Source organism: Chiloscyllium plagiosum, chromosome 4 (assembly GCF_004010195.1).
Source record: "Chiloscyllium plagiosum isolate BGI_BamShark_2017 chromosome 4, ASM401019v2, whole genome shotgun sequence".
NCBI lineage: Eukaryota > Metazoa > Chordata > Chondrichthyes > Orectolobiformes > Hemiscylliidae > Chiloscyllium > Chiloscyllium plagiosum.
The window spans coordinates 83,371,301-83,392,595 of record NC_057713.1 but is presented as its reverse complement, the minus strand read 5'-3'; the positions used below and the strand labels follow the sequence as shown (position 1 = coordinate 83,392,595).

At 38.2% G+C, this 21,295-nt stretch overlaps 1 protein-coding gene across 7 annotated transcripts in view; it reads left to right on the top strand.

Annotated features, from left to right (window-relative positions):
• ubr5 (ubiquitin protein ligase E3 component n-recognin 5) overlaps window positions 1-21,295 on the top strand; it is a 169,365-nt gene that overhangs the window by 38,766 nt on the left and 109,304 nt on the right. For 3 of the 7 annotated variants that reach the window (XM_043688518.1, XM_043688515.1, XM_043688514.1), the window contains exons 4-12: window positions 4,649-4,725; window positions 5,885-6,004; window positions 7,453-7,633; window positions 12,608-12,767; window positions 13,432-13,581; window positions 16,820-17,031; window positions 18,121-18,237; window positions 18,332-18,442; window positions 19,461-19,615. In XM_043688518.1, the coding sequence (XP_043544453.1) occupies window positions 4,649-4,725; window positions 5,885-6,004; window positions 7,453-7,633; window positions 12,608-12,767; window positions 13,432-13,581; window positions 16,820-17,031; window positions 18,121-18,237; window positions 18,332-18,442; window positions 19,461-19,615 (1,283 nt within the window). The remainder of the gene's footprint in view (window positions 1-4,648; window positions 4,726-5,884; window positions 6,005-7,452; window positions 7,634-12,607; window positions 12,768-13,431; window positions 13,582-16,819; window positions 17,032-18,120; window positions 18,238-18,331; window positions 18,443-19,460; window positions 19,616-21,295) is intronic. The other 4 variants (XM_043688519.1, XM_043688516.1, XM_043688517.1 and 1 more) reach the window with 3 other exon arrangements.

Genomic DNA, 21,295 nt, shown 5'->3' with positions numbered 1-21,295 from the left:
AAAAAGAACCATTTTTGTGCTTTATGCTTTTAAATGATCTTTGTATGTTGAGCAGAGTTGAACTGAAATATTTATGGTTCAAGGCTTGCAAAAGTGGATGGTCCTTTCAGTAGTTTAAATTTTTGATGGCAAGAAAAATAGCCCAGAGCATGTTCCATTCTTCTGAACAGGAGAAAAATCTGTTTGATTTAATGGTTCTGTGTCAATGGTGGATAGGGACTGGAAAGGGAGGAGGATGTAGACCATGAGCTGACTGTAAATGGGAGAGAGAATTGTTTGACTCAGCTGAGTGATAATACTTGTTTGGTAACTTGGGCAGTGTTTGTTTTCATAGTTAATTATTCTGAAATTGCTTTGCTTTGGAGTGTGCCACACAACAGGTGTATGATGAGAAAATGGGTTGTTAATGTCAGCGGTGGAACCTTTTCTGTAGATCAGCTTCGCCAAGATCTGTATGTAATTAAAACAGTTTCCTGACTGGGACCCTGCACCTTCAGGTGCAATGGATAAATTAAATATGAGTATCAATGGGTTCTGTAGAGCAGGGCTTCCCAAAGTGGGGTCAAGATCTCAAGTAGGGTTGAGAGCTGAACTTCTGGGCATGAATTGAGGCAGCATTGGCACCAGCACAAAGCTCCAACTGAGATATAGCAGCTGTGTGACCTTTCTGATGGACCAATTAGAGCTTACCTATACATATTGCAGTGAAAGTTAGATTTGGAATGGATAGTACATTCAAGGTTTAGCACATTGACATTGTATTTTTATTATTTTTGATTCTTGGATATTGTGTGTTGGCAAAGGTAACTTTGGAAAACAAATCCAGTGCAGTAAACTTGGTTTTAATCAGTATCTTGTAGAGTCATGGAGATGTACAGCACGGCAACAGACGCTTCGCTCCAATTTGTCCATGCTGACCAGATATCCCAACCTAATCTAGTCCCACTTGTCAACACCCAGCCCATATCCCTCCAAACGCTTCCTATTCATACACTCATCCAGATGTCTTTTTAAGTATTCAAATTGTACTAGTCTCCACTACCTCTGATAAAGAAACCAGCAAAAATTATATACATTAACTGGAAGTTTACTTTATTATCATGATCTCAGAGTAGTTAGTTGAAGGTTCAAGTGAGAAGGCTGTCTGCCAGTAAGTTTTATTTGAAGTGAAGTTGCATTACTGTTTGTGATTTATGCTGTAATTAAATAGTGATGTGTATAGCCCTGCCCTATGCGCGGCACGGTGGCACAGTGGTTAGCCCTGCTGCCTCACAGGGCCAGAGACCCGGGTTCAATTCCCGCTCAAGCGACTGACTGTGTGGAGTTTGCACATTCTCCCCGTGTCTGCGTGGGTTTCCTCCAGGTGTTCCGGTTTCCTCCCACAGTCCAAAAATGTGCAGGTTAGGTGGATTGCCCATGCTAAATTGCCTGTAGAGTTAAGTGAAGGGATAAATGTAGGAGAATGGGTCTGGGTGGGTTGCGCTTTGGCAGGTTGGTGTGGACTTGTTGGGCTGAAGGGCCTGTTTTCACACTGTAAGTAATCTAATCTAATCTTTATGTGGACCTCTTCATCAATCCAATATTTGATGAACCAGCATACTCCTGGTCCCATAGATGCTGGTTAATGAACAGTTTGCTGTATTAAGTAAGAAATTGGGTTCTGAATGAGTTAGATTGGCACAGAGACTGGCAAGAGATCACTGAATCTTGCTGTGTAAGCTAAATATGAAATTTATTTTTCACACAAAAATAAATAATCATCATTCTTAGCTGGAGTGATTTTCAGTCCCTCTTCTAAAGGCAGGAGAATGCACTAATATAATTCTGCTAATACGTATTTATAGTAAAGGGCCTATATTTGTGTTTCCTGGATGAATGCTGCAGTTCAACGAGATATTTGGAGTTACAGGAGACATATAAATTCAGTAGACACCCAAATTCCCCCATCTCAGCTCTGCAACCTTTTGACCATTAAATAATATGCAATTTCACAGTTGTCCACTTTATACCCCATTTGCCAGATCTTATGCACTCTCTTACCATAGCTATGTTTCTGTTTTTGTGGCCTCCTTGCATCCTCTTCACAACCTACTTGCTTGAGTATATTCTATTCCACTCAGCTAATTCATCGATATAGATTGAAAATAGCTAATTGTTATTTATGATTTGTTCAGATAACTAATTATTTAAAATAGCCATCTGTTGAAGTGAAAAACCTGAGCATTAATCAGAGAGTAACAGTTTTTTATTTAATAAATGAATCTATTTAATGAATCTACTTGAAAAGGCATGAATGTTAAAATGTCCTGTTTTTCCAAAAGGTGTAGACATTCTGGGTAGCTGGCCTGTGGGTCAGCCCTGCCCTGATATCCTATCAAGCGATGATTCTTGTAAATCTATATGGTGTCTCAGCAAATTATTTCTAAAGGGGTATCAAAGCTTGACTCAAACTCACTGTGTTTCAATTTCTATTCACTTGCACTTCCCCGTGGTTTCTCCCTGTTTACTTCAAATGCAGGTGTTATAGCGTTCCTGCTACTTGGCAGAAAGTAATCAACTAGGAATACAACTTGGTTATCTTGTTTGGTTCTTTTCACATTATAGCTCTTCAATAGGCAGAAGTGAGCTTGCAGTTTTTTTTTACTGCAAACTTTATTAACTGATCCTATTCTTGATCTGATCTCTGTGGATTTTCACTGACCCAGATAAGTGCTGAGTCTCATCCCAGAAGAATATTTCAGAGGAGAATAGAATTTTTTTCTAGAAATCACAAGGTGATTTTGTTTTGCAATCGGGACAACAGTAGATTATAGGTGAGCTTCGGTTTTTCTGTTGGCACAGAAATTTCTTCTGAACACCTCTTTAAATTTGGCCTTGGAAACATAACTCTCAGACCATAACAATATGTTCATTGTGTGTGTTAAAAAGTTGCGTGGAGCATATTTTATGGTTTTGTCATGCTCCAATTCTTGCACAATTTTTCTTTTGCATCAGAGAGATGCCATTAATAGTAAGTCAATAAAAAATAAATACTATAGAGTCAGGGCATTATTTACCATGTAGTCTGGAGAGAAATTGAATTATTTTTTGTGATTTTGTCATCTTGAATTCACCGTAACAACAGAGTAGATTTTCTGTTATGGTTTATAACTCCTTCTATCTTAACAGTATACTGTTCAGTGTAGTCTGAGCAGTGTAAAAGAGATCTGATTGAGTACATTCTTTTTAAATGCAGAAACTAAAATGTCATCAGAATAGCCATTCTCCCTCCAGTGCAGAGAAGCTCCTTGTTATAAAATCATAATGTCAAATGGAAGATATTAGGATGTTGTATAGTACAATTTGTCATACCAGGTTGCTATTTCACCCTAGGTTCAGCTGGGTAATTTTTGATTTGTCTCTAAATAGCAGTAAGGTTATCTCAAAAACCAGACGAACGTAGCTGTGAAGACTATAAGGAGCAGAGTTGGGCCATGCGGCCCAGCGAGTCTACACCACCATTCAATTATGGCTGGTATTTTTCAACCTCATTCTCCTGCCTTTTCCCTGGAACCTGTGACTCCCTCATCAGTCAAGAAACTATCTCAGTCTCAATGACTTAGCCTCAACAGCCTTCTGTGGTAATGAGTTCCTCAAATTAACCACCCTTTAGCTGAAGAAATTCCTCATCATCTCTGTTCTAAAGGGTCGACCCTTTAATTTGAGGCTGTGCCCTTGGGTCCTAGATTCCCATGCTAGTGAAAATATCTTCTCCAACTCCACCTTATCCAGGCACCTTCATATTCTGAAAGTTCCAACTGGTGAAGATAAGTTGAGTGCAGATGATTTTTCATTCAGTTCTTAATGGGAAAGAGCACACGACAATTTGAGTTCTTAAACTGAGTGTTTTATTTGGTCTAGGAAATGGTTATGGACAAAATTAGCCGGTCAACTTTGGGGTATAAGGTGCAGTGTTTACAATATGTTTCACCCCTGCCCTGGTAAAATGATTTTCCAAACATAATGGATGTTTAATATGACAGAAAACAAATTTGCTTTTTGGTCCATTGCTATTTTAATGGCATAATAGATTTACTAATAAAGATTTACTAATTTTACTCTATAAAATGATTGCACTAGAATACTATGTTTATAGTCTACATGTTTGAGGCAAGGTCATTTGGTTTTGAACTGCTGACGTTGCTAGATTGATGTCATGAAAATTAAAATTACTGATTTTTGTGTGACATACATTCAACTCAATCTAAATTTCCCCACTTGCTCTCCTCCCCTGGAAATATATCACTGTTCCTCCAATGCTGCTGGGTCAGAGTCCTGGAACGCACTCTCTTCCTAACAATCACGTGGCTATGCAGACACTAAAACTCAAGAGGTTCATCACCACCTTCCCAAGGATAATTAGTGAGAGGCAATTAATGTTGGTCCAGCTCGCAAAGCCCATATTTCCTGAATGAATAAATAGGTTGTAATTATTTTACTAAATAATTAATAATTCATCCATTTTCACCATTATTCACCAAAGTGAATTTAAGCTTTAGTTTTTTTAATGCAGTTTTTATAGGCTTAATTATTTATGTATGTTACAAAAATCAATATATTTCATGCTGGAATGTTTTGTTTTGCCATCCCGAATCCTTAACTATACCAGGACGGTCGCATCTGCAGAATTAGCTTTGCTGTTCAGCCAGACAGATTGGAACTGGGGAAACCAGATACTAGTGAAGGGTGAGTAGTTCTGTGATATACTCAGTTTGTGAGAGAGTATTTTTTAAGGCATGCATGTGAATATCTAATTATACTTGCATGCAAATTCAGTGTTGACGTTTTTGATGGTGAGACTAGTAACTTTTTATGTGGATATACACTGAAGGGAGACAAATTGTATAGCTTTTCTTTGCAAAGCTTTGCAGTTGAGCATCATATTTTGTGTTTAATTGATAAGCAGATGCAGAATAATCTGACTAACAGTGATTGAAATTATGAATTCTGTGTTTTGGTTTAAGAAAATCTTTCTGGTCAGCTTTTGAGCTTTTTTTGTCATAATTGTTAGAACTAAATTAAATGATATATTTGGACTAAATTTGTTCCATGAATGATTGTAATATCTAGTTAAATATGCAACTGGTCGTTGCAGCAATCCACTTATTACAGTATCCATAGCAATCTTGTGTTGCTTTTAAATATGTTCAAGATGGATCTTTGCCATTGCCATAAGCACAAAATACTGGTGATAACTGTGCTCCAAAAACTTTGAATCTGAATAGGTTTTGATTTCTGTTGATCTGTGAAAATGAAGCATAATCAAAATAGTATTTTTGGTTTCTTTTTGAAGATTGCCTTTTCTGAAGATGGATTTCTGTCTTCAAAAAAAAAGTAAAATTATAACGTTTAATGAAGTTCGCAATGAATCAGGATTTCTAAGGCAATGGTGACATTAGAAAAATGTAACCATAATGATGAAACAATTAATGACTGATTTTTTTTTTTGCGTGAACAGGCATTTGAATTAAGTTTAGTTAATTTCTCGTAGTTATACAATCCATTCTGTCCAGCTATGCTCCTTTTGATTTAAAAAAAACTAAGCTTAATGTGAGTTGTTTTACATTTTGATTTTAGTTTGTAACATTGCTCTGAGCTGGAAAGAAAGAAAACTATCCATTTCAACGCAAAGGCAGAAATTGTTTTCATGTGTTAAAATTTTTTTTACACATGACTGTGAACCATGAAAAATTTAAACAAAAATTAGAGTAAACATTGCAGTGCTAAAAATTGCCCAAGGGTGTTGCTCTGGCTGGTCATTGACCAGTTACAGCAAATGTAAAGTCCCTGAGCTGCAAGGCTTGGGATACCTGTGTTATAACCCATCTCCCATCTTTGTTTCCAGTTCAAAGTTGAGCAGTGGTTCAGGCACAGGAAGGACTTCCAGGCCAGGCAGGAGTAGTGATTCCCCATGGTTTCTGTCTGGTTCTGATACTCTGGGCAGACTGGCAGGCAACCCCCTTGGGTAAGTTTTGGCAGGGTTCCAGGTCTACATGACCTACAAGTCAACCCATGTGCCAAAAAAAATGCATTACTAGGGTGGTTAAAAATTGTTTTGAAACTGCTTGCTGTAATTTTTAGCTGTTATTTATAGCGCATGTCATTGATGCATTTAGGAATGTGACTTACCATTCCTCACAGCTAAAATGGGATGCTTGGTTTTCCCCTTGTGTATGGGCTTTCTGCTGCTAAATGTTGCTAATGTACCTTACCAATTACTTGTCAACAATTCATTTGGGTGTGGAGTGACAATTAAGTGGTACTTGCACAAGCATATTCTTCTGAATTCATGAATGGGGATCCTGGTGATTGCTTTTCTAACACTGCCACACACCTTAAGATTTGCAGAGCAATAAATATTATATTTTGTTCATTTGTAAGCAGATGACTTGAAATGTTTACTGTGCATCCATTAACAATTCCAACTGTGAAACTTTGTAAATGATCTGTGAAATAGGATTTAACATGTCTATAAAATAATGGGTATACTTGTCAATGATGTACTAATGTGAACAATTTCAATTACTAAAATGTATACTGTAATTTTAAACAGTATAAAGTACTGGGATCCTGACAATATAACTACAATAATACACACTTATAAAGGCAAAGCAGTTTGGGAGTTTTGGGAAATATCATTGTCACCTGATATACAGTGCCAGTTCAAACAGCTGTTTACTGTACACATTTTCTCATTACCATGGCTATGGTTCCGTGCACCTGAATATTTTCTAACCAAACCAGAATTATTGCATAAAAATAGTCAAACCAATGTTTACCAAAAATCTGGGAGCTAATTTACCTGCCAATTAGAGATGTCCACCAAGCGTGGCCATGATTCCTCCCCACTTCCCAATTAAGGCTGATTTCCCCTCTGTCTGAAAGAACTTCTTCAGATGTATTGCGGATAATCAGCAATATAATGCGTATTACAGCTGGGCATCTTGCAGAAGTATTGTCAGTCAGCATCTTGCTTGGAAAAAGGCTTTTGTAAAATTGTTTCCCTCCTGACTACAGCTGATCTTAAAGCTGTATGATTTTACTATTGGAATTTTCATTATCAACATACACTGACAATTGTTTAGAGGAATTTGACCAAAGTTCCCCATTATTTAATGCATGTTTGAATGTCATATTTGCAGTTCGTTTGTCCAGTCTACGTAAAGCATTTGTTCGAAGCTGCAATTGGCTGATGCGTTACTTTAACCCTTCTATTCATTGCTATTTAAAAGTTATAAAACTTGAGTGAATTATTATGCATAAAATACTCCTGGAGAAGCTCTGAAGGTGATTCATACTTTGTAATCTCTCATGGTGTTTACAGGTTTCTTGTATGAATCTTCACATTTATCCCTTTCTAATTTCAGTTAAACTAATTTAAGCTAATTCAGTCTCCATGAATTGTTCATCTAGGAGCCGTTGGAGTTCTGGAGTGAGTGGTGGTGCTTCTGGAAGATCATCAACAGGAGCAAGAGACTCAAGGAGGCAGACTAGAGTGATACGTACTGGACGGGATCGAGGATCTGGACTTTTGGGAAGCCAGCCGCAACCAGTTATACCAGCATCGGTTATTCCAGAGGAGCTTATCTCACAGGTAATGTGACAGTATTGCCTTGGGGAGGAAACTTTGTCTCATTGTGCTGACCAATGTCATTTAGCTTGTAATGGTCTTCTCCCTAGTGTGTGGCCTATTTTAGTGTACTGCATGGTACTGTACAGATTGCTGTTAATCAACGCCGCTAAGAAAGAGCATCAGTCGGCACTGATTAGAGTGTTTGGCAAATTAAGTATTAAATTCCATATGAAATGAATATGGTTGATAAGATTAGCAATACCTTTTATGATCCCGGTTCATGTGTCAGTTACCTCAATTGGCTGGATGGCTAGTCTGTAAACTAGCATGGGTTCAATTCCTATGCTAGCTGAGATTACCAAGAAAGACCCTTCTTCTCAGCCTCTTCCCTTGCCTGACGAATGGTTACTCTCAGCTTAAACCACCACCGGTTTTCACACTCTAATAAGAGAGCAGTCCGATCGTCTGGTAAGACTATGGCAATTTTACCGAATGGTGAAATTTCGTGTTTACGTTTGAACAACAAATAAAAGTCAAAATGTGATGTGAAACAGTTTCAACGTTTTGTTTCTTAGTTGGGTTTAGAATTTTAAAATGCATTTTGTGTATAATGTACATATAGATTTATAAATTGACTGCCTCATTGCTCTGGAATAGTTGAGTTTAGATATTGATGGCAAGCAATGAGATTGTGATGTAAATATGCTAAACACGGAATTGGATATGTTGAATGTAACAATTATTTTAGAGATATTTAAGGTCTGTAATCGTGTAAGGGTGCAAGATAAACCACTTAATATATTCTTATGACTGTTACAGGTGTCATAGAGATGTACAGCACCGAAACAGGCCCATTTGGTCCAACTCGTCCATGCCGACCAGATATCCCAACTCAATCTAGTCCCACCTGCCAGCACCCGGCCCATATCCTCCAAAGCTTCATATTCATATACTCGCCCCACCACTTCCTCTCCTGGCCCATTCCACACGTGCTTCCACCCATGCATGAAAAGGTTGCCCCTTAGGTCCCTTTTAAATCTTTTCCCTCTCACCCTAAACCTGTGCCCTCTAGTTTTGGGCTCCCCCAGGGAAAAGACCTTGTCTATTTACTCTATCCATACCCCTCATGATTTTATAAACCTCTATAAGGTCATCCCATAGTCTCCGATGCCCCAGGAAAAACAGCCCCAGCCTCTCCCTATAACTCAAATCCTCCAATCCTGGCAACATCCTTGTAAATCTTTTCTGAACCCTTTCAAATTTCGCAACATCCTTCCAATAGGAAGAAGACCAGAATTGCACTCAATATTCCAAAAGTGGCCTAACCAATGTCCTGTAGCGCTGCAACATGACCTCCCAACCTCTGTACTCAATACTCTGACCAATAAAGGAAAGCATGCCAAATGCTGCCGTCACTATCCTATCTACCTGTGACTCCACTTTCAAGGAAGTATGCGCCTGCACTCCAAGGTCTATTTGTTCAGCAACACTTCCTAGGACCTTACCATTAAGTGTATAAGTCCTGCTGTGTTTGCGCCCCCCCCGCCCAAACTGCATCGCCTCTAAGTTAAACTCCATCTGCCACTCCTCAGCCCATTGGCCCATCCGATCAAGATCCCATTGTAATCTGAGGTAACCCTCTTCACTGTCCACGACGCCTCCAATTTTGGTATCATCTACAAACTTACTAACTATACCTGTTATGCTCACATCAAATCATTTATGTTAATGATGAAAAGTAACGGACCCAGTACCAATCTTTGTGGTGCTCCAATGGTCACAGGCCTCCAAGCTTAAAAACATCCCTCCACCACCACCACCCTCTGTCTTCTATCTTTGAGCCAGTTCTGTATCTAAATGGCTAGTTCTCCCTGTATTCCATGAGATCTAACCTTGCTAACCGGTCTCCCATAGGGAACCTTGTTGAACGTCTTACAGAAGTCCATATAGATGACGTCTACCACTCTGCCCTCATCAATTCTCTTTGTTAGTTCTTCAGAAAGTACAATCAAGTTTAGCCATGTTGACTATCCCAAATCAGTCCTTGTCTTTCAAAATTCATGTACATCTGTCCCTCAGGATTCCCTCCAACAATTTGCCCACCACTGACATCAGGCTCAATGGTCTATAGTTCCCTAGCTTGTCCTTACCGCCTTTCATTAATCTTTTTTAATAATTTGCGTGGGCAAAGACTTGCAACCTCCTACTTGTGGAAGTAAGAGATAGTTGATGTCCTGTTAGCTGCTATCAATGTTACCATTTTGTACTGTGTAATGTATCAGTGGATTTCTAAAAGTTGCTTTACATTTGTTGGAATATGTACTTCTTGAAACTGACTTTTGAGGAGCAGCTTGGCTTGGAAAGGAGGAGAGCAAGCAAACAAACATGCTTGTTTATGGAAAGATAATTGCAGATTAATTATTGTTTGAAGAACCCTACAGATGTTTAGGGTGGCTCAGTGGTTAGCACTGCTGCCTCACTGCGCCATGAGCCCGTCTCGGATGACTATGTGGAGTTGGCATGTTCTCTCCATGTCTGCGTGTGTTGCGTCCCACAGTCCAAAGATGTGCAGGCCAGGTAAATTATCCATAGGAACTGCAAGATTATAGGACATGGGTAGAGTCTGGATGGGATGCTCTTCATATTGGTGCGAAAAACTCAATGGGCCAAATTGTCTGCTTCCACACTGTAGGGATTCTATGATCCTGGAAAGTGTTATGCTCAAGGACTGGTAACTAGTCGGATGTTACATTGGTTTAATTAAGAGAAGGCCAGAGGTGGTTAACCAGCCACAGAGATGGGGCAGAAGGTGGTGTGCTTGAAAGCTGCAGGTTTTGAAGCTGTGTTTTGAGATTTGCACTCTTAGTTTTATGTTTAGTTAAAAACTTATTGAATGCGTTGAGAAAAGAACCTCCGTTTATAAGAAATAAATGAATGTTCCTTGGAGCCTCGTGGAAACTGTTTACATGATCAGTGACTTCAGATTTCAATCAAGGTACCATCTTATGTGATTATAATACAATGCCTTATTCTGGATTTCTATGGAGACCATGGATGAAGGAGTGCCCATTGCTCTAAGCCCAGAACTCCACAAGTCACAAAATAAAGTAAAATCTTTGGCAAATTACCAAGATGAAGAGGTAAATACATTTTCCACACCAGATTTAACACAACATGATCAATTAGCCAGATTTCTTAAAAATGTTTATTGGTTTATTCTAAAAACAAAAATCCAAATTTGCTATTTTGGTTTTCTGAAAACAAAAACTTTCACCTTTTATTCTAAAGGGAAAAGGATCAAGTATGGGTGTTCCACAGTCTGTTGCTATGATATTGTGGCACATGTGGGTGCATCAGTAATCATGCACAACTGCCTTAAAGCTTTTCATTACTGTCCGATTTCTTAGGACATATAATCATGAGACGTACTTTCTATCGCTCTTTGAAATATATTGTTTAACCCTGAACTCAAAAAGTGGGTTTTCTTTTTAGAAATGAGAGAGCAGCTGGTTCGTAGACTTTCCTCCAAATGAACCAGTTCAAACAATAATTGGCAAAGACAGGTGAAAAACACCCCTAATAGAATCGACAGCAAAGGAAGCAGTTTTAAAAAAAAACTCCAATATCTACAGTGAACTTTGTGCCCTCTTTTGAAGAAGCTGTTCCAGATGTTTTCATAGAATGTGAATTTAGCTTTTCCTTCAAAAGCGAAGTACTTCAAGCAAAATCAAATATGAATTGTTGTGACACTACTTGGAACTCGTTACCGTTGAGCATATTTAATCAAAACTTGAATATAATGAAAAAGCCCTCCAATGCCAATTTTATTTACCCTTGTATGGATCTTTTCCAGTTAAGAGGTACAGTCTGCAAGCTTGCTTCTGAATACTTGGACTGTAATAATTAGCATTGCATTTTGATGGAGCTCAGGACTGATTTATAGATTACCATCACCTTTATCCAGCATGGGGGCAGACATGGACAGTCATGAGCTGCTTCTCCATAGTCAGAGAGAAAGAGACTAGCAACCAGTTCTAGAAGACCAAATGTGGACTCCCTGGAATGGACCAGACTGAACAGGCCAAAGATAAATCTTGAGACATGAATGGGTCAGTGCTGGCTTTGCTAGTGATGCTTATGTTTCACCATTTTCTTGAAGAATAAACTTGATTAACAAGTTTAATGGAATGGTTGGATGCTGGATCAGAGACTTGTTTCTTGGTGCAGTTGCACAGAGCAAATCACGACACGAAATGACTAAAGATAAAATTTGATACTTGGAAACAGTGCTCCTCATTTTTCATGTCCATTTCATGTTTTTTATGTTTCAATTGACCTTCCAAAATGGCATTTCTGGTTTTAAATGCAAAACTGAAAAATGCAGATGTTACTCTGGGCAGCAAGCATGTAGACAGAGAGACATAGTTAATATTGCATATTATTTACCCAAATCAGTCTCCCCACAGATGCTTCATGGCTACCTGAGTATTTCAGCAACAACTTTTCTTTATATAGTACATCTTAATGTAATGAAACATCTAGAGGTTCTTCACAGAAGCATTATAAAACATTGGGAGATATTGGGTCAGATAACCTAAAGCTTTGGCAAAAAGGTAGCGTTAATGGAGTGTGTTAAAGAATGAAAGCAAGATTGAGATGGCAAGGCATGGGGAAAGAATTCCAAAACTCAGCCTGGGCAACTGAATACAAATCCATCAGTGGTGAGACAGTTATAATTGGGAATGCCTAAAATGACAAAATTCAAGGCATGTCGATGACAGCTGTCGCGTACTTTTTATCTTTGTGAAATGCTGCAAATCTGAAATATTCTGCTTGTCTGTCTTTAGAAAGTTGACATCGTCTTGCCATAAATGTGTTCAGAATCTCTTCAATGTTTATTTTCAAATCTTAAATTATTTGAAACTGCAACTCAGATTTTCATTTTAAACTAAATTCTTCACTGCATACTAATTTTATCATTTACCTTGTCAAAAGGCGCAAGTTGTATTGCAAGGCAAGTCTAGAAGTGTTATTATTCGGGAACTACAACGGACTAATTTGGATGTCAACCTCGCTGTGAACAATCTACTCAGCCGTGATGATGAAGATGGAGATGACGGTGATGATACAGCAAGTGAATCATATTTACCTGGAGGTTTGTGCGCTTGATACTCTGGTTTCAGGTTAAGATTGCTTTGATCAACTCGCATTTTAAGAGTTAACAAAATAGGAGTATGTTGCTGGACCATGTCCAGATTTTTATTTTTTGTAGGCCTCAAGTGTGTATCAAGGAACCTAACGTTCACATGTCAGGTGCATACCCATGTTTCAAGTAATTCACAACTGTCTCAAATTGCTGTTTCTGAAAAAGCTTTGTAAATCAGATTCCTTCCATCCCAAATTCCCCAGTCCCCTCACCCCTCTCAGATGATAATGTTCTGACAAAATATTTTTTTTTGCAAATGCTGTCACCCATTCTTTGTAATATAACTGCAGGCTTTCAGATATCATTTCCTTTTTTCTCAAATGTTCCTGATTGATCCTACACCTTCTATAGATGGGCACCTAATAATTTTATTCAAGAAATGCTTGGTCATACTTAATTATTTGAAATGGCATTGTGCTAAAATTATATAAGATATTGCGCATCCTTCCATGGAGAATGTCACAAAGATCCCTTGTGTTCCATTCACGATTTCCAGTGCTAGGTTGTTTTCTCTATTGTTGAAGGAACAAATGCTCCTCATTTTAGTTTTATTGTGAACAAATTTACTTTGCATTAGATTTGTACTATTGATGTTGCTGTGTTCCCTTCTCAGAGGATCTTATGTCATTACTGGATGCAGATATCCATTCTGCGCATCCGAGTGTCATCATAGATGCTGATGCTATGTTTTCTGAAGATATCAGCTATTTTGGTTATCCTTCCTTCCGTCGCTCTTCTCTCTCCAGACTAGGCTCATCAAGAGGTATTTTGAAGCCAAGATAATTTTACAAGCTTTTCTATATCTTTCTAGGTGTTTTTCCTCCTTGTCCTGCACTTTCAAAAATTAATTGCACTTTGCTTCTGATGGTAAGAGTAGTGAATGAATTTGGGCATTATTTCTTAGTTGTAATGTGGGCCAACTGTATGACTGGGAATATCTCCATAGCAACTGTAGATAAAAACTTTGAATTTGCAACTCCATCTATGTTTTTTTCTTTAAAATCTTAACACAGACTTGAGAGAATTACCTCTCCCAATCGTAGTCTTTCATGGTTTGTGCACTCCTCAAGATATTGCTAGAAGATTCAAGTTCAGTGTTTTGTTATCAAAGTTCCTACATTTACTTAGGTCTTTAACTGCAACTGATCAATTGGTCTGCATTCTTTACTACTTTTGTTCAGCATTATTTGGTATTAATATTAAAGGCTTAAAAAACTTGGTATTTCATAGGTGATCATATGGAAAGTAAATGGACAGGAAAACTTCTTTAGTATTTCTGGTCCATTCAAAGAATATTATGGTACCAATCCATATATTCCAAGAAGGAACGAAAAACCCAGTGCATCTTGTGGGTTGTATTCCAAAAACTGGGAAAATTCTTCACTGACCCCTGTCCCCCATACAATTAAAACTCGAAAAGGAGATAGCTTTAGCCATACTGGTCTATGCAGTGGTGTGTTGGTGTTGGACTAGAGTGACCAAAAGTTCAAAATCACACAACACCAGGCTATAGTCCCAACGGTTTATTGGAAGTACAAGCTTTTCTGACAAAGGAGAGCGCTTGAAAGCTTGTACTTCAAAATAAACCTTTTGGACTATAATAACCTGGTGTTATGTGATCTATGCAGTGAAAGTGATCTCTGCCTCTGCCAGAAACCAATCCAGATTTGCATAAAGACATTTAATAGTGCCATGTCCAAACTTATGTGAATTAGAATTATGGAAACAGCCATTTCATGTCATCATGTCATTTTGTGACTTCCAATTGTAACTCAGTTCTCCCCTTATCTCCATTAAGTCAAGTTGGAGCAAATTGTGAATTCAGACACAATCATTCATGTAAAATTTGAACAGATCTCCCTATGCTAGTGCTCCTCTAAAATATAACGTCTCAACTCATTTCAGCTGCATTGATAACTAAGATGATTTAAACTGGGAATTAATTCAGCACCCTTCCTCCGTACTTTTGATAACATGCTAGTATCGCTCCATTGTGAGACAACCAAAACTATTCTGACTGAAGTCCACTAAGGTATTATATCAGGACAAATAGTGTGCTTTGTCTGAAATTAGAAATTATTAGGGGAAGACAAATGTACAATTAAAGAATCTTACACATTTTCATGTTCTAAATTTTCATTAAGCTCTTCTCTTAAATGTACAGGCTGTTTATGTTATGTAATTGGTTTAACAAAATAAAACTATTTGATCGTATTGATATGCTTACTTCTGAGCATCTATTTCCTCACCTGCGTAGAAACTGGCAACTTTAAAAATAACACTTGGAACTTCCAATTCAAATATGAAAGAATGATGTGACAAGATTTCATGTTTTACTGTACAAATAAGATAGTAAGAACTTTTTTGTAGCCAACTTATACTTTAAAACATAGAACTTTGTTTTTGCTTGGGACATAACCCAATCGATCCATGTTTCATGTATTTGGTATGCTGCCCTTTAAGTAGACATTCAATGCTCCTGGGGCCTGTCCAAAATGATTCTTGGCTCCTGAGGATTTGCTTCTTCATTTTCCTTTCTCAGCCCGGTAGTATTTAAATCCAGTACTATCTGCTAAAGTAAATGTCTTTTGCTAGAGATTCTCCCTCTAATGCAGACTCTGTTGTATTGTATGTTTCTGCACTCAGACACCTGACCTCTAACTGCTGGATTGTGGAAGACTAACCGTCTTGAGAGTTTTCAGGGATATCTTTTGAAACCCTTCCCCTCTCAGAAACAACATGAATCCCATGGGTCTTTTATTTGGGTAGTAATGGCAATTAGCTATCCTTGAGATTTTCAATGCCGAAACACTCTTGTCTTAGATTTAAATGGACAGTTTAAAGCTCAGTTGTTTACAACACGATATTCTCAACATCTTCCTGGGATTTGGAGACTTCCAATTCAACTACTGTAATTACTTTGCACTTTCGCAGCAAAATAAATTAAACTTTTCTCAAGTGTTTAATTGCCCTTGATTCAGGACAGCTGTCAGGCAGACTTCAGAACAGGTCAGATGGGTCTCTAATTTTACCCGGGTGTAGATCCAAACCAGGTCAAAATTATATAACAGTTGATACCTTAGTTGTTCTTAGTGTTTTAAAAGTGATGTATTCATGATTTTGCCATGGTGCAGGAAGAAAGGGTTTCATATCTTTGCATCGTTGTATAGCAGTGAAATTTGAAGTATTGTTAATCGCTTATAAAGCCAACCTTTACTTCAGTCCATGCAGTGATAGATGAACCTTCATGAATCAGTATGTTTGGTTTTGTCCTCATTTCCACTCAAATGTACAGCTCCAGGGTTAAAACAAACTGTTGCACATTGTGCATTTTAATTTAAAATGCGTAAGTACACTTTTGTAATCTGGTGCCAAGGTTGAATATGCTGTTTCCTTGCTGAAGAAAGTACTGGACTGTGGGACAATAATTGATCCAAATTAAAAGGTGTCAGTGAACGAGCAAAGCAAGAAATTTGTAGTTTGTGTAATATGTTCAAGCTGCAAGAACATACAATACTTTGTATATTTTAAAAACGTTAACTTTTTCATTTTGGCATTCAATTGTGTAATCTTGCATTCAAAGTTAAAATTAAGTACTTGTGCCGAAAATAAAAGGAGAGAGAGAGAGAGAGAGTGGAATTGAAGGCCTTCCTTCCAAGAAGTGTGTGTAACTGGACAACATTCAACTTCAGTGTTCTTGAATGCCTTCTAGCAGTCATTTACAAGTAGACATTGACATTATACTAACAAGCAGTGTTCTATTGACCTGGAATGGTAGGTAGTTTGGGTGAGCATAAATTTTATTTTGGGAGGGAGAGCAATCACAACATATATCAGAAGTGACTGTCCGTTCAGTGGTAGTCCTCGTTATGTTCAATTCGGCGTACTGCAGAGTTGTTACGCACTTGTATTGTGTAACACTGCTTTTAGTTGTACTGTGGAGGGTTTTCCTAGAGATTGGCTTATTTTTATTCCACTGGTGTGACCCCATTGCATACCAGTTCTCCTTCTTCCCTTAGAGAGAGACTCCGATCTGTTGCGTGAACGTGAGTCAGTTTTACGTTTACGTGAAAGGAGATGGCTTGATGGTTCCTCATTTGATAATGAACGAGGCTCCACAAGCAGAGAAGGTGAATCAAACTTGGATAAGAAAAGCCTTCCGGTCCAAAGCCCTGTCTCCTTGGGAGAAGAGTTGCAGTGGTGGCCTGATCGGGTGAGTTTATTAAAAAGAAATTGAAGCTTATACTAGGTTTTGGTAGTGGCAGTATGATGCAGTAACATTTTATAAATTTGTGAACAATCTGACCAAGATTTGTCTGGGTAAAGGAGTTAAATTCAGATTAAGTGTGATCGCTATAAGTCTAATACACTTTATTTGCTAATTTGAAACATGGCTGGCAGTTTGAGTAATATTACTAGCTTCGTGTCATGTTCTAATTGAGGGAAATTGAGCATGCAAGCATGAAGTTGAACTCTCTGACATTCAACTGTCAATGAAGTAATTTTCCTGCTGATGTTTTTAAACTTTTCTTTCATTTCCATCATATTACAATTGGCAGAAAACTAAAATTGTACAAACTTTTATTGGCATAATTTAGCACATCTAAATTTCATTTCATCTGTTCTGTACCTAAATTACAGTGCATGATTTGAGTTCTAGGAAGATCACAGCTGGAAATGTGCAGGTTTGTTTATTCAGTTCCATGAGTGATCAATGAGCCACTTGAGTAGCATAAAATGTCAATTAATTTTTAGTATAACAAAATTGGAGCGAACATGGCAAATGATTTTTTTTTAGGATAAGTCCAACTGTTGCTTGTTCTTATTTGAGGTGGAAAATAAATTATATAGTTTTGTTCTAGTGGAATTGAGTGGTGTGGGCGTCTCAGGATTGAAAGGAAAATGCAAATTTATTTTGTTATCTTTATAGGGCCTTTATTTCTTTGACTGTAGAGAATGGGAAACCAAATTTATTTTGAGAAAAATGTTTCGGATCTCTGGTATGGTCAATAAATTTCAGGGAAAATTGATATTTGTTTAATATGAGACTGGATTAATTTCATTAATGAAGTAGACTTCATTAGAATGAAATCTGCAATAGAATCTATAACTCTTCCTCTAAGATTTGTAGCAGGTTTTAGTTTCAACCTGTATCATGCATGTATAGATTTAACAACATTGCCAGGTCAGAGGATATGCCACAATGACTAGTTCAAACGTTGCTGCTGGAAAAGTGGGTTCTATAGACATTTGAAGCAAGTCCGTGAGAGCCAAACTGTTCAAATCCCTTTTTTCTCCCTAGGATGGTACTAAATTTGGAGCTATTGGCGCTCTGTACTCAGAGCTTATAGCTGTAAGCAGCAAAGGTGAATTGTATCAATGGAAGTGGAATGAATCCGAACCTTACAGAAATGCACAGGTATGAATATGTCTAATTTTATTTCCCTCTGATTAGTGTTTAATGGTATATTGTTTCTGTGCTAACTGAATTTTTAAATCTTCATACCCTAAAGAATCCCTCTGTGCACCATCCTCGAACCACACAACTAAGTTTAACCAATGAGAAAATTGTCCTTCTGGCTGCCAATAGTATTAGAGCTACAGTTACAACAGAAAACAGCAAGGTAAGTATAATTAAATTGAAACATGTGATTAAAAATATACTTTTGTTTCAAACTGTCACCAAATCTCATTTTTTGTTGTTTGGGTACTTAACTTCCAGATGCGCGGCACGGTGGCACAGTGGTTAGCACTGCTGCTTCACAGCGCCAGAGACCCGGGTTCAATTCCCGCCTCAGGTGACTGACTGTGGAGTTTGCACATTCTCCCCGTGTCTGCGTGGATTTCCTCCGGGTGCTCCGGTTTCCTCCCACAGTCCAAACATGTGCAGGTCAGGTGAATTGGCCATGCTAAATTGCCCGTAGTGTTAGGTAAGGGGTAGATGTAGGAGTATGGGTGGGTTGCGCTTCGGCGGATCGGTGTGGACTTGTTGGGCCGAAGGGCCTGTTTCCACACTAAGTAATCTAATCTAATCTAATCTAATCTAATTTTGTACACAGCTTTGGTTTTAAATAATTAATCTTGGCTGCTGTATATGTTGAGCATTTTTATGTTTTCGCTTGTGCTTTTTGGTGGCTGAAAATGATCAGTTCATGAATTCCCACTGATTTGTTTTATATTGGCATGCTATTTTGAAGCCGAGAGAGGATTTAATCCAGTTATTCAACTCGCCAAAATAGTTAGCAGCTGCTTGTTGGTTCATTTCTTAAGGCAATGTCTAACCACTCAGAATTGACCTGTCTGCTTTAAATGACTGGAGTTAAGCAATACCCAGGTTTCCCATTCATGTCAATGTCTCTACTTACTGACCAATCAAAATTCTCCTCTCATGCAATGTAAATGTTGGTTTTCTCTTGATATCTTATTCTTGTGAAAAGTCCTGATGAAAGCAAGATGAAAATTTTTGACAAAATAACTTTTTTTTCTCAGCAGTACTCAAGTACTATACAACCAAATTAAATATCATGTAGTTTAAAACAAAAACACGTGAAATGGACCAAATTGTGTATAGATAGCCTAATTGTGGCAGTTTTTTAATGCAATGGGAGGCTGTTAATATCTCAGTTGTTCTTCTTGTTTTAGGTTGCCACGTGGGTGGATGAGACATTATGTTCAGTAGCTTCTAAACTAGAACACAGTGCACAATTTTTTCCAGAGTTGCAAGGAGAAAAGATTATATCTTTGCACTGTTGTGCCCTATACACGTGTGTCCAACTGGAAAATAGCCTTTATTGGTGGTAAGTGTTGAATGCATTTTTAAAATCTCATATTGGCAAAGTATATGTATTAGGCTTTAATTAGTCAATTAAACACTACAGTACAATATAACTTTTATCAACTTTTCTTGCTTTGAACTTGACATTGGAGTTTGTCTAAATGGCTAAATGTTTAAGTGCTATGTGCTTTTTAAAAGAACTACTTAGCAAAATAGAGGATCCAAGAAATTCTGGAGAAGATTAATATTTTATTCATGTAAGTTGCTATAAACTTGATTAAGGACGATACACAAGGATGTTCAGACAATTCTCTGCTGATAATGCCTCACAATCAACCCTTCTAAGGACTGTTCTTTTCAGATGTTAGATGATTTAAAAGCAGTCTTGGTCAATGTTATTCTCACCCCATTTCATCATGCACTCCCTTTTTTCTATTATAAAATGGCAGGAATTGCAACAGTTCCTACCGGTGATTTTATTCTTTGTTGTGTGCATTCTTTTCTCAAACTCTTAGAGTCATAGAGATGTACAGCATGGAAGCAGACCCTTCGGTCCAACCTGTCCATGCCGACCAGATATCCCAACCCAATCTAGTCCCACCTACCAGCACCTGACCCATATCCCTTCAAACCCTTCCTATTCATATACTCATCCATACGCTGCTTAAATGTTGCAATTGTACCAGCCGCCTCCATTTCCTCTGGCAGTTCATTCCACACATGTACGACCCTCTGCGTGGGAAAAGTTGCCCCTTAGGTCCCTTTTATCTCTCACCCTAAACCTATGCCATCTAGTTCTGGACTCCCCCCAACCCAGGGAAAAGACTTTGTCTATTTATCTTATCCATGCCCCTCATAATTTTTGTAAACCTCTATAAGGTCACCCCTCAGCCTCTGACGCTCCAGGGAAAACAGCCCCAGCCTGTTCAATCTCTCCCTGTAGCTCAGATCCTCCAACCCTGGCAACATCCGTGTAAATCTTTTCTGATCCCTTTCAGGTTTCACAACATCTTTCCGACAGGAAGGAGACCAGAATTGCATGCAATATTCCAACTTGGCCCATCTGATCAAGATCCTGTTGTAATCTGAGGTAACCTTCTTCGCTGTCCACTACACCTCCAATTTTGGTGCCATCTGCAAACTTACTAACTGTACCTGTTATGCTCGCATCCAAATCATTTATGTAAATGCCAAAACATAGAGGACCCAGCACTGATCCATGTGGCACTCCACTGATCACAGGCCTCCAGTCTGAAAAACAACCCTCTACCACCATCACCTGTCTTCTACCTTTGAGCCAGTTCTGTATCCAAATGGCTAGTTCTCCCTGTATTCCGTGAGATCTCATCTTGCTAACCAGTCTCCCATGGAAAACCCTCTTGTGCAGATTCAGTTAGTTTCTTGGTAGCTTCAATAGAACTGTTTATTTTTAGAATACCATTTTGTTTGTGCAAAGTGGTATTTCTTTATCTCACTTTACTGAAGTCAGTTGACTTGATGGTTTGCATGATCAACTAACTTATTTTGATCAATAGCATTTTGTTCAAAACTCCAAACATTCTATCAAATAAGTCCATGAAACAACCACCATTTTTTGTGATTTCGCTGATTGAGCAGGAGCTAGTCCTGAGCACTTAGAGGAAGTGCTTCACATTCGAATAATGCTGCTAGTTTTCTTACAATTTAGTTGGCATTAATTGGG